Source organism: Erithacus rubecula (assembly GCF_903797595.1).
Source record: "Erithacus rubecula genome assembly, chromosome: 10".
Classification (NCBI taxonomy): Eukaryota; Metazoa; Chordata; class Aves; order Passeriformes; family Muscicapidae; genus Erithacus; species Erithacus rubecula.
The window spans coordinates 1749312-1763007 of NC_136662.1; the positions used below are offsets into that span (position 1 = coordinate 1749312).

The 13696-nt window shown below is 47.2% G+C and overlaps 1 protein-coding gene across 1 annotated transcript in view; it reads right to left on the reverse strand.

Annotated features, from left to right (window-relative positions):
* Positions 1-5549: 5549 nt before the first annotated feature.
* Positions 5550-13696, reverse strand: part of ROR1 (receptor tyrosine kinase like orphan receptor 1) — a 135940-nt gene continuing 127793 nt past the window's right edge. Inside the window, exons 8-9 of the mRNA XM_079314063.1 lie at positions 11297-11508; positions 5550-8526 (exon numbers count right to left, since the gene is read on the reverse strand). Coding sequence (XP_079170189.1) covers positions 7102-8526; positions 11297-11508 — 1637 coding nt within the window. The 3' untranslated portion in view covers positions 5550-7101. The remainder of the gene's footprint in view (positions 8527-11296; positions 11509-13696) is intronic.

Genomic DNA, 13696 nt, shown 5'->3' on the forward strand with positions numbered 1-13696 from the left:
TCATCATTAAAATGAAGCTGTTGGGAAAATCCTGTAGACATGGGGGGATATCCTCAGGAGGGGAGAGGATCATTCCATGTGGTGGGAATGAGGACAGGAAGAAAGGCTGGGGGTGCTCCAAGAAAAGAAAAATCCAAATTAATTTGTCCTAAAAAACCCCAAACCCAACAAAAGGAGAGGACAGGGAATAGCAGAGACCCACGTGGCAGAATAAAAAACCCTTCCCTGGCTCTGGGGATTTGTCCTGGCCACAGCTCCAGCCCAGGATGCAGGAGGGAACAGAAATGATTCCTCAACATCCCAGATCCTGCTCATCCCAGCTCAGGAATTTGGATTTTCACATTCACAGCCACTGTAGAAAATAAATCTTCATGTTTTCAATGGCACAAATCTCCATCTGTTTCCTCACCTGATCATGAGTGAAATATTCTTTTTTTTTTCCTGTTTCTCAGAGCTGTGAGGAAGTCAATCCTTGGATTCCCAAACTGATCCTTGGCATGAGGGGAAAACACCCAGCCCTGTGGGGATCTGAGATAAAGCAGCTTTGTCACCAAGCACTAAAGGACCAGGGGTTGTTTGCCACGCATATCTTGTGTTTTTAAACAACATATCTTGTGTTTTTAAACAATTCAAACTTTGTCTCTGGGTTGTTTGCCTGGTTCCCCAGATAAATTCCAATTTTTCTATGCAGAATAAACCTCCCCTGGCAGGAACTGTTAACATGTCTCACTTTATCCAAGATTTTGGGCATTTCCTGGCCAGCTTGGAACAGCAGCTCTGCAGTTCCCTGTTTGTATTTCAGCAAATGCTGATGACAAATTCCCTGATAAAATGAACAGAAACATGGAGCAAATCCTACCTGGAAGGTGTCCCATGGTTCTTATCCTGGAGGGAGACACAGCAGCACCACCCAGGATTTGTTATTCCCAGGATTTTTCATTCCTAGGATTTGTTATTCCCGGGATTTTTCATTCCCATGGTTCTTTCCTGTCCCATTGTCCTCTCCTCTGATTTTTCAGGAATTCACAAATTCCTCTCTGAAGTTCCAGCTCAGGTTGGAGCAAAGGAGGCTCAGGGGGAATTTCTGGCCCTGCACAAACCCCTGCCAGGAGGGGACACTGGGGGGATTTGAGAACAGGGACAGGAGGAGAGGGAACAGCTCAGCCTGGACTCAGTTGGATATTTGGGAAAATTCCTTCATGGAAAAGGAATCCCAGTCCCTGTGGATGTGGCACTTGGGGACATTGGGCAGCATCTGCACTCAGTGATCCTGGAGGGCTTTTCCAGCCTCAGGAATTCCCTGATTTTTTTGCCAATTTGCCCAATCTGGCCTCTCCTCCCTGGTGAGGAGCTTCCCCCTCCTGCTAACCCAAGTGTTTGGAATCCCTGCAGGATCAGCCCAGCACCTGGATGCTCCCAGTGCCTGCATTCCTGCCACCTTCCAGGGCTGCTTGGAACAGGGACAATTTTAGGAGCTGCAGAGCAGGGAATAAACCCCAGAGCCTTCAGAGCAGCAGGGAAAACAGGGGGAGCAAGGCAGGAGCTCCCCAAATCCCTGCCAGGTGCAGCAGCACCTGGAGAATGACCCAGCCCTGAGCAGCTGCTGTAGGATCAGAGCCCCCAGGGCTGCTCCTGCCCCATCTGGGCCTTCTCAGGGCTGGGATAAGGAAATTAAGACATCAATGATGTCCCTGAGGACTTGCCCACACAGCAGTGCTGGAAAGGAGCAGAGTTTCTGCTGAGCTCTCAGGGATTGGGAAGTTGGGAAATGTTGGATTTGTGGCTCCTTGTGCAATCCCATGGCTTGGCTGCTGGGGAAGGCAGAGATTTTGTCAGCAGAAGATAACTTTGCCCAACACAAGTTAAAATTAGCTTTTATCCAATATCTCATCCTGCATTTGGGGAAAATACCCCTCTTTCAGCTTATGACTTACTTGACCTTATTCTAAAATAATTATCCAATTTCTGCCATTGATTCCTGCTGTACCATAATTTAGTGTCCAGACCATTTTTATTTTTATTTATCCTGCACTCCCCAGTTGGTTTCCCTGGATCTGACCCCTCAAACTCTGGCACACACACACAGTTTCCCAGCTGGGGGGAGGGTGGTTCCACACACTCAGCATCCCACAGGGCTTTTCCTGCTCCCACTGGGACCTGCTGCTCTCTGAGCAGCCTGAACTCCTCCTGTGAGCTCCTGGACTGGGGCAGCTCCACAGGCAGCTGGGAGAAGAGGGAATGACCAATTTCACAGGGCAGGGCAGCACCACTGAGTGGAGTCACATTAAAAATCCAGTGATCCCAGTTCCTTCCCCTCCTAGCCCAGCAATATCCTTCCTGCCTTGGCTCAGGTGTTTCCCAAGGCAGAAGAGCTGCCCAAAAGCAGATTGAGGGCAGAGGTGGAGCAGCAAAGGTTTAGATATGAGTCTGTGGGATGCTCATTCCAGCAGGAACCTGGAATTCGGCATTAAAGCCATTCCCTGTGCCTGTCCCCCATCCCTTGTCCCCAGCCCCTCTCCAGCTCTCCTGCAGCCCCTCCAGGCCCTGCCAGGGGCTCTGAGCTCTCCCTGGATCCTTCTCCAGCTCTCCCAGCCTGGCTCCAGAGGGTTCCAGCCCTGCAGCAGCCCCACAGTCTCCTCTGGGCTCTCTCCAGGTGCTGCTGATGCTGTTCCCAGGGCTGGGGCAGCTCTGCAGGTGGGTCTCACCTGAGGGGGCAGAGGGGCAGAATCCCCCCTCTCCTGGGAGAGGAGCTCAGCAGGTTCTGGATCCCAGCACAGATGGGGCAGGTGGGTCTTTCCCCACCCCACATCCTCCTCCCAGGGCTCCTCTGCCCCTCTTTGTGCTGGAATTGCCCCATCCCAGCTGCAGGATTTGTGAGCACAGGCAGCTCAGCTCCCAGAGAAGGGGATTTTTTCCAGGGATGGGATTTTTTGCCATTCCCCAGTGGCTCCAAGCACCTGGAGCCAGGGCTGAGCCACCCTCAGCTGTGCTGGGAATCCAAATTTCACAGCTTGGATGGCCCCATCACCCACTAGGGGCATTGGGAAGCATCATTATCCTGGCTGCTCCAGAATGTGATTGGATTTTTGAGAAACTCTGGAAATACCCAACAAACCCTTTTGGATTTACACAGATATTCCCAACAGATGCAGATTCTGCTCGTGGCTTATGAACCCACGTGTTCCTTATAAACCTAACAGAGATTCCTGCTTTTAAATTCCATTAAAATAACCCAAATTCTCCACACAGCTGAGGGTTACAGCACTGCAGAATCTGCCTTTGTGTCTCAAGGTCAAAATTAATTTAGCAAGAGCTGCTGTTCCCTCTGCAGGGGCAGAAAACCCCACAGGGTTTAGGGTAAAACTCAGCAAATGAAGGCCCAGACCCAGCCCAACACCATTCCCAAATGTGTTGCACTGCTAAATGGGAAATAAAAGACACCACAGATGCTTCCAATAATTCCAGTTTCGAGTCAATTTTCCCTCCTTTGTCTTTAAGAGCTTTTGATGTGCAGCCCCAATATTGTGTCTCTCTCTGTTTTTAATAAGTTTCTATTACCTCAGCAATATAAACTGTCCTGCAATGGGCTGGGCTCTAATCTAGGGAGATCAAACAGGCAGAAATGTGATGGGCTGGAGAGTGACCAACTCAGGGGCAATATTCTCTCTCCTCCTGTAAAAGATAGCCCACAGCAAGATAAAAATTCCTGCTTGGATTCCACAGACATCACATCTTTGAGAGGCTCCAGGCCCATGGAAAGGGGATTTTCCTTTTTTTATCATGGATGTTCTGCAGCAGAACCAGTTGCTCCTTCCACCCCCTGACCACAGAACCATGAATTCATAAAAAGCACTGGTTAAAATATTGTACCACACAAGAAAGATGCTGTCATGTTTTTCTGCAAATGAAAAATTGACTTTTTTTTTTTTTAACCTAGTGGTTTCATAAAAATATTGTGGTTTTTGTACAAAAATGTTCTTTAGAGCAGCTGTGCTCAAATGTCTGCTTTTGCTGGCTCTGCTTTAAAACCTCTGTGCCCACACCAGAACCACCTGGGAGCTTGGGCTGCACCATCAAAGGGAAATTGGGAAGGAATTGTTGTTCCCTGTGAGGGTGGAACAGGATTCCCAGATTGGCTGTGGCTGCCCCTGGATCCCTGAAAATGCCCTGGAGCAGCCTGGGACACTGGAATTGTCCCTGCCCATGGAATGGGGTGGGATTGAAGGTCCCTCTCAAACCCAACCACCTCCTTCGGATGCTCAACCCCGTTTGGAGGAGAAACTCTGCAATTCAGACACCCCAAGGAGGCTGAATCCTGCCCAAAAAGGCAAATTCCTCCTGCTGGATGTGCAGGAGCAAGAGCCAGGGGATGTGGGAGGTGAGCACACACTGCAGAGCCTTGGATCCAGCAGGAATTCCTGCTGGGAGTGCTCTCCTGGCAGGGCTGGGGGGATGCTCCAGGGCTCTCCTGGGGAGCACAGATCACAGCACAAGGAAATGGAATTCAGGATTTCCAAGCCTTCCTGGAAATCCCTGCTCCTGCAAGGCCAGGCACAGATCCCCTCCTGACCATTCCTGAATAAATACAGGAATAATAAATTCCTGAATATCCTGGTGAGTTCAGAGCTTCCCAGCCCCCATCTCTGCACAGGCAGCTCTGAGCTCTTCCTCTCAATCCAGAGAATGCAGAATTCCAGCCCAGTCACTCCTCTGTGGGGAAAAAAAGGATCCAAATCCCCATTTCAGGCTCTGCCTCAGTGGTCTTTAAATCAGCAAATACTTGTTTTCTCTTACAGCAACACAGCCAGCCTGGAGGGGATGAGAATGTGCAGCTGAAGGCTCAGTAAATGCTGTTTATCCAGAGTTTTATTCCCAATTCTCCAGAGTTTCTCCATCCAGCCAACACTGTTGCATTTCCAGCTTGGCTGTGCTCTCTCCTTGAAGAAGGAAGGGATGGTGATTTAGCATCTGGAATGTTCCCTCTCCCTTTGTTTGCCACAAAACCACCTTTCATCCCACCTGAGGAGCAATTCCTTAATTTCTGGCAGCATTTCTTTTCCACATTACCTCACCAGCTTCTCCAGGTTTTTCCCTCTCATCTCTCCCTGAGGAGCTCCTGCCTCTCTCTGTTACCTCCCTTTGCATCAGGTGTGAGCCAGACTGTGATTTCAGCCCCACAATTCCCAATTTCCCTGCTGGGAGGGAGCTCTTCCCAAGGCTCTCCAGGTGTCTTGCTCAGAGCTGGTTCATACCTAAAAATATTTTAACCTCAAGGACCCAGATTTGAAATAAAGCAAAAGCCCTCAAACTGAGCCACATGAGTGGTTTGAACATAAAACCACAAAGTGTGGGAGGGATTATTTTATGATCCCACTGCTGCTCCTTAAGGATTAGGTTATTCCTAATTCCTGATTAAAGGATGCTTGGCTGATACCAGCTCAGCTCCCCTGGAAACTGGGAGTCAGAGGAGGGAAATCCTTCCAGGTCCTTCAGGATGGAGGAAATGCCCATGTGCTCGTGGTAAAACAATGTTTTAATAAACAGCAGCATAAAATAATCAGTGTTTAATATCATCTCTGGCACGTGAAATACAAAAAATGCACATATCTCAATTATAAAATAGCCTTTGTCGTTACATTATTTTTTTTTTTCATGCTTGCCTAATTGAAATGCCCGTAATTAACAACTCAATCATCAAGTAATACAGTGATTAAATGCATGCAGTGAAAACAAAGAAAGATATTTGTATAAGGTAGTGGCTGAGTATCACCATAATATATTTCAGGAACATCTACATCAGGGTAAAAATCAAAAGAAACAGCCCAAGATATAAAATGCAGAGATGTATTTTCACTTCTGCTGTACAAAAAACATCATCACACTTTTTGTGCAAAAAGATAAAAATAAAGTCCTATTATACAACATTGTCGACCGAGCAAAAAGATTGTTTTTTGTGGACAATAAAAATATTATTCAGTACAAAAAAAAAAAAAAGAGTCTGTGGAAAATGTACCGTACACAGCACGTGTGTAACTCATTAAAGTGGTTTCAAATGAAGAATCTCGATTGGTTCTACCTGAATGGATTTTTTAATGACACAAATGGTGCATTTCTAAGTGGAAAATCAGCACTAATTCACATTATTGGACACAATTGCTATGGATGGATTTGCTGCCTGATGGAATGAGAGTCTCCCTTTTTCCAGGGTCACTGGAGTCAGAGTCACTGAAATGACACAATAAATATTCCTGGGAAAACTGATTGTCATATATAAAATTGTGGTTTGGTGCTTTCTCCATTACACAGTTGCATAGCAACAAAAGGATAGAAAATTCATGAAATGTTATCTTTGAAGAAGCTGATTCAGGTTCTGAAATTAAAGCCCTTTAATTTCATTTCCTTTAAGGCAATTCCTTAAGAACTCCAGCTGTCCTTAGCAGCCAGCAGCAGATGAGGTTTGTAGACTGCAAGCTGATAACTCCAGCATTTGTGCTGCCACATAAAATGACATTTTTTGGTCTGAATCTGAGCTCAGATTCTCAGCTAAACCAAAGACCAAAATCCCACCTGAAGTAATTGATTCAGCTCTCAGATCATATATTTGAAACACAATCCTCGACTGCAACATTTACAAATATTTTCCCTATTGGCACTGAAATTGCACACCCAGATCTCCGAATCTTTGCATCTCCTAAAAAAAGAGACAAATATTAAAATATGGTTTTCAGTATTAAAAAAAAAAAAAAAAAAAAGTTCCTGTGATTTAAACCACGCCGGAGGTTTAAAAAGCTGTGAAAAAACGTCGGATAAAATGTTTTTATTTTAAAAAAACCCTCAAATTCCCTCTTCCCCTCTTTGAATGGTCGGTGGCACTTGGAGGAACGTGGCCAAGGCTGAGGATTCCCACCAGGAGGATCTGTCTGGTTGTGCCTGCAGTGAAACTTCACAGAAGACACTTTTGCTGCAACATCTGTCCAACAACAACAACAACAACAACCAGAAAAGGATCTTTAATAAAATATTTGAATAGAAAAAAAAAAAAAAAAAAAAAAATCCTTCCTCCCCCTTCCGAAGAGTCCTATTTACAAAGGCCTCGCGTTTCTACAACTCCGCGGAAATCACCGAGTCGTTGGGTCCGTGCACGCTGGAGTCCCCCAGCAGGGAGGACTGCTTGGAGTCCACCTTGTAGGGTTTTTGAGTTTTACTGGCAAACACGGGCACGCCCATGCCCGCGGGGTGGCTGGGGATGGCCATGTGGGACAGCAGCGGGATGTTGGCCTCCTGGTTGGAGCCGGACGAGGGCAGGCTGGTGACATGGCCCGTGCTGGTGGAGCCGCTGGCGCTGCTGGGCGAGCGGCTCTTGGGAGGGGGACAGTGCTGGATGACCCTGGGGGGGCCCTGCGGGGCGAAGTGGGGCGCGGGGAAGGCGGCGTAGCCCGGCGGGATGGGGAAGCCGTTGATGGGGATGTAGCGCTGGTTCTGCGCCAGCGGCGGCCCCATGAACCCCGCCAGCTGGCCCTGGGGGATGGCCGGAGCGGGGAACATGTAGTTGGGGTAGCGGGGGTTGCTGAGGTTGCTGACGGGGCTGGCGCTCAGCGAGGTGGTCTGCGTGGTGGCGTTGCCGCCCGACGGGGTGGTGGAGCTGGTGTGGCTGGACAGGCCCTCCCAGGAGCGCAGGCGGGCGTGGATCTCCTTGAAGCGCGGCCGGCGGGACGGCAGGTCGTGCCAGCACTCCGTCATCAGCCCGTACATCCTGGGGGGACAGTCCTCGGAGCACGGCAGCAGCTGCCGCTTGCGGATCATCTCGATCACCTCCTGGTTGCTGAACCCGTAGTAGGGCTGGAGGCCGAAGCTGAATATCTCCCACAGCACCACCCCGAAGGACCAGATGTCGGAGTCGGAGGAGAACTTGCCGTACACGATGGCCTCGGGGGGCATCCAGCGGATGGGCAGCAGCGACTTGTTCTGCACCCTGTAGTAATCGGCCGAGTAGATCTCCCTGGAGAGCCCCAGGTCCGAGATCTTCACGTGGAGCTGCTCCCCGATCAGGATGTTGCGGGCCGCCAGGTCCTTGTGCACGAAGAAGCGCCCGGCCAGGTACTCCATGCCGGCGGCGATCTGCACGGCGATGTGCAGGAAATCCCCGTGGTCCAGGCTGGATTTCACCGTGCCGTCCTCGTCGCTGCTGCAGCCCACGTCCGAGTGGGGCGAGCGCATCACCAGGAACTCGTGCAGGTCGCCCTGGTTGGTGTACTCGAAGAGCAGGCACACGGGCTGCTCCTGGCTCACCGCGCCCAGCAGGCACACGATGTTGGGGTGCTGCAGCTCCGCCAGCAGCGACGCTTCCTGCTGGAATTCCGCCCACTGCTGAGGGTTGTTGAAGTCCTTGAGGGTCTTGATGGCCACGAGCTGGGCGTGGTCCATGCCCGGCAGGTAGAGGTGGCCCTTGTAGATCTTGCCAAAAGCGCATTCCCCCAGCTCCTCCATGAAGCGCACGGCCGACAGGGGCAGCTCCTTGGCTTTGCTCTGCGGGAGGGACACCAGCCACATGTCAGCACTGAAAACACTCTCTGCACCTTTGCAGGGAAATCTCTTGGTGCAGGATGAGTGGGAGTCAAGGAGATGGACACAGTGACCCCCCTGGTGCACAGGATCCAAACACAACGGAAAGAATTCCCTTCCATCCTCCCCAGATACAAGTATTGGATCCAAACACATGCAGGAACCATCAGCATCCCAGCATTTGGCCTTGGGCATTCCTGTACTTCTGATTGAATGTGACTAATTTCAGGAATTGAGGCAATTCCCGTGCTCTAAGACGTCCATGAAGTGTTTTTTTTTGGGCCAGACCTTGGAGTTTTAGCAGGAAAAAAATGATTTTGTTTTAAAAGCCATGTCCTTGTAGCCAATTCTCTTTGAATTGGCTGTTAACCCTTCCAGGTACAGCGGAGCCTGTTTCTGTTCCCACTAGTTCTGTTCCACCCTGAAACTCTGACAGGGAGTTTCTCAAAGGAGAAAGGCAAACCTTTTAAACATTTATTGACCTTTGGTGTGCAGATATTCACTCCTGGGCCATAAAGAACCTGGATTATTCCCAACTTCCACTTGTGCTTGTAACACCCAAACCCACTCGTTTAGGGCCCTCAGTAAATCCACAGGTAGTAATTTAAGGTTAATGAGTTTGGGATCTAGGTTCTGTAAATTAGTGTAAACATTCCCATTTGCATTCCTGAAACCATGCAAGGCCAGCTTCCCAGTGGCAATGTGGGAAAAAAACCTGACATTCCAAATAATCATGGGAAAAAAGCTGTTTTAGCAGGAATTAATTCTAATTGTATTGATCACTTACAACTTTTAGACAAACACTGCATTAATAATAATAATAATAATAATAATAATAATAATAATAATAATAATGATGCCATTTAAGCAGACAGCCCAGTAGACTGCACAGTGATGGCAGGAAATTAGCTATATTGTTGAGGAACAGATGGTTTATATTACCCAAATCCTTTAGGCTAAAACTTGTTTAGGTCTGGCATATTGTAAATTATATTTTAGTAATGAAAGTGAAATGACCTCTGTCTGACCTGAGCCTGGGTCTGTCTGTTTGAACCAACAGAGTGGAAAACTGGGGGAAGAAAATGAAGTCATAAAGTTTTGGCAGGAAGGGCTCATTTGGAGTGAAGCAGTTGTAAATCTGCTCAGCTTTTGTTTGACAAGTATTTGTCACACACGGGTGTCCAAAATGTAGGGAAGTGTAAAATACACAAGAGGCAGCAGGTCAGGGGAAAGGGAGAGGGAAACCCACCCCTTCCACCTCTTCTTCAGCTCCAGGACAAGATGTCCTTAATTTATTATATTTTTGAAGGCAATTAAAATCCCTTAAAACTGGAGGAAATGCTAACATTCCTATTTATCCAAGCAAACAACTGCCTCGGTGGGAGCTTGAAGCTTAAATGTGTTTTCACCCAAAGCTGACATCAATTTTAAAAATAAGATTCCATTTCCTTTCCTTGAAAATATTGTTTGAAAGGCAATCAAAACACTGGAGACAGGGAGAGCTGGTTTTCCCAGTGGGGAAATCCTGAATTAGCATAAATAAAATTAAAATATTCTTGCAGCACATGACTTGTAAATTGAAAGGAAAGAGAGTGGTCAATATTTCCAAACATTTCCAGGATTTTCTCCTTTCCTGTGCTGTGTGTGCCAGCAGGAAAAGTGGGAATTGCATCCTCAGTAAAAGGATGCTGACATTCCCATTATCTTCAGTTTAGCCAGGATTGAATCCCAAATTTCCAGCAGAACAGGGAGCAAGAAGCAATTCCAAATTAACAAAATATTCCAGGAGGTTGGATGCAAGATGCAGTTTGGACACTGACTTTAAGAATTTTTTTTTTTTTTTTTTGGTACTGCTACCAATATTTTGAGATAAAATGACTCCAAGCTGTACAGGAAAGCTGGAATTGGGAATTTCCAAGCAAAATGAAGATAAATTCACCAGGCCAGTCTGCTTGGGATTGAGATACAGCTTTTCACTCTAAAATGTTTCAAAACAACAAAACCCACCAAATTCCAAATGAACAAAGCCCATCAAGTTCTTGAAGAACCATAAAATATCCTGAGCTGGAAGGATCAAGAGCTTTGTCATGGTGTAAAACATAAGGGAAATGTTTTTCCAGGGAATTCCTGTGCCTGTGGGTGGTGGGAGGCACTTCCAGCCCTGCCCTGGGTGACACAGCCAGTTTTGCACATCCCACCAGAGAATCAGGCTGATCACACCTGAATCAAAATGATTTTTTAAATTCCTGGGGCTGTGGTGAAGGCAAACACCAGCAGCAGGAGCTGTGCTGCAGGCAGAGTTTTGGGGCTGTTTTGGTCATTTCTGCTTTTAACTGAGGCAATGGGTAAGCCTGAAAAGCCAAGGAACAAATCCTTCCAAAGGTGATTTTAGCTGAGTGAAAGGTGACAGATGAACTGAGCAGAGCCATGAAAAGCTCTCCTGAGGAAATGCTGAATCACATCTTTACCTGCATTACTCTCCCACTTAAATGAGGTGTTTCAGAGATGCTCAGGAAGGGCTCTCTTATTTTATCACACAAAAACTCCATTATTTCTCCAGAGACACAGGCATTACCCCCTTGATCCAGCACAAGCTGCTGAGAAACCCCTCACATCAAAAACCACACAAATCACAGGCTGGAAACCACCTGAACATTACAGTGCTGGGTTGTTTGAAGCATTTCCCTCCCTGCCTGTGGGGACAGTGAGTGTGGGGGCAGAAATTGGAATTCACCTTTGGTTTGTAGGCGTTGAGCATGGACATCTCCACGTTCTGCCCCCGGACGTGTTTCGGCTGCCTCTGCACTGGGGGGGACGAGGATTTCTGGTTGTTGCGACAGATGCAGATGAAAAAAAAGAGCAAGGCTATGGCCAGGGGGATGGTGACGCTTGGCACCAGGATGTACAGGATTTCCATTTTGTTCTTTTCCTTGGAATCCTTGTAATCTGGTTCAGAAAAAAAAAAAAACCAAAAAAAAACAAGCACTCAACAAAGGAATTAAGAGAGTCAAACACATCCCTGGGTCAGCTGGAAGGGTTAAAAAGAATAAAACATCATTTTTATTTTGGCCCGGGCACAGGGACAAGGACAGATCCCCCCAGCCATTCCCCAGGAGCATTCCCAGGGTTTAGGGTGGGATCACAGCCGGATTAACTCGCTCACTGCAGGGGAACTCCGGAGCCGCGGCTGTTTCCAAGGGAATCGGGAATGCCTGAGGCTCCTTCGGCAGTCCGGGAGAACCGGCAGGTTTTATTATCCCTGCAGGGTCACTCCAGTTTGTTTGTCTGTGTTTTCCAGGCTGGATTTGTACAAGTGCTTAGCGGCCCACACAGATCTCTTTTATGCACTTCATTAAACGTGAACTTGATCTGAAGCTTGGGCTGGACTCAAATTGTGACAGAGGCAAAGTTCAAATGGTTCTGGATGTCACTTTGCATAACCCCTCTCCTCTTTCAGGCTGTGCTCTGCTCTCCCCACGCTCCTCTCTGATAGTTCCTCTCAGGTTAATTTGTGCCATCTGGCTTTTAATTAAGGGGAGAGGTAACCCAAATATTCCTACAGCTTTTGGGAAATGGGAGAGGACTAAGTACCATCCCCAGGACGTTTTCTCTGTTCCCAGAGGAGCAGGGATTCACACACTGCCCTTCCCAACCTTCTTAGGCTTGGCTTTGCTAAGCCTCATGCTCGAATTACCCCGTGTTTCACATCTCCCCACCATCAGGTTGACAAACTTTGATCAAACAAATCTCTCCCAGCTTGTGAGATACAGTTGAAGAAAGGAAAAGAAAGCAGCAGCACGAGGCAGAGGGAGACCTGGGCACCAGTTCATCACCTGAGCTATTCCAGTCAAAAGCAATTATTATTCTTTTTAAGTAGCAGCCCCAGCCCTGAAGCCTAATTAGGTTAATGGGCTTCTTGGGAGCCACCCTAATTAAATCCATTTCCCATCTAGGCATGTCCTGGTGAGGCAGAATGCACAATACTGATTAAAATGGGCCTGAAATGGCTCTTTCAGCCAGTGCAAAACCAGCAGAATGCAAGTCCCACAATGTATTCTGGTTTTAATATGCAGATTAGCACTTAACAATTCAATTACTGCTCACCTGATCCAGCTCTGTTTGTATTTAGAATAATAAAGCCACAGAACAAGGAGCACCATTTAAGGCAGCAGAGAGAGGTTTTAGCAATTAAAACATTTGTCAGGAATTCTCCAGCCCAGCCAGCCCATCTCAGTTATTATAAAGCAAAACTTGAAAATCAGAGAGTTTGGCTCCAAAAGAGAGATGGTATCCCAAAATCAAAAGCTGAGCCAGGCCTGGCATCTCAGAGTCCATCTAGAGGGGACTGGCACAAAAACCTCCAGGACAGTTTTTTGTTATTTCTGTTGAAATAACAGCAGAAGAGATACAGGGTTTGAAAAGTGTGGGGAAAATAATGGAATTATTGAGGCTGGAAAAGGCCTCAGGGATCAGCAAGTTCAACTCTTAAACCAGCACTGCCAGCACAGCCCAGGCCTTGTTTCAAAAATAGAGGTGGCATTGCCTCTAAAGGTCCTCTAAAATGGAATTGAGGTTTGTGTTCACAGAACTGCCCTGGCTGCATTTTGAGTTTGCAAAATGAACAAAAAGGGAGATTCAGATCTCATTTTATTCTGCTTTTCAGAGACCTGGGGTGAAGGGAATGGAGGACCTGAACAAATGGGTCTCAATGGTTTTATCTGCATGTAGAAGTAACAATATTGATAATAGGCCAAAGGAAAAAAAAAAATGCTATTTGCATGGACATGCCAGAAATGCACCCAGAAATGTTATGGAAATTCAAAGTTTCACACAAAATTTGATGTTGCCTACAAGTTGTCACAGAAACATTTACCTTTCCCCTTGGAAATGAGATACCTTTGATGTTCCTGCTCCATAGCCAGGACCAAATTAAATTTTTTCTGGTTATGGTTATGAACATTCCTGCAGTGAGACATGTTCTGAGCCTGCTCCAAAGTCTTTTTCAATTAATGGAAAGATGGGAATCGATGCCAAAATGGGATCTAAATTATGTTCTTACTGAAAGGGTAGATCAGGGGGAAGGCAGATATCTGGGCTTTATCATTGCATCTCAAACCCTCTCCCTATTTTTGGG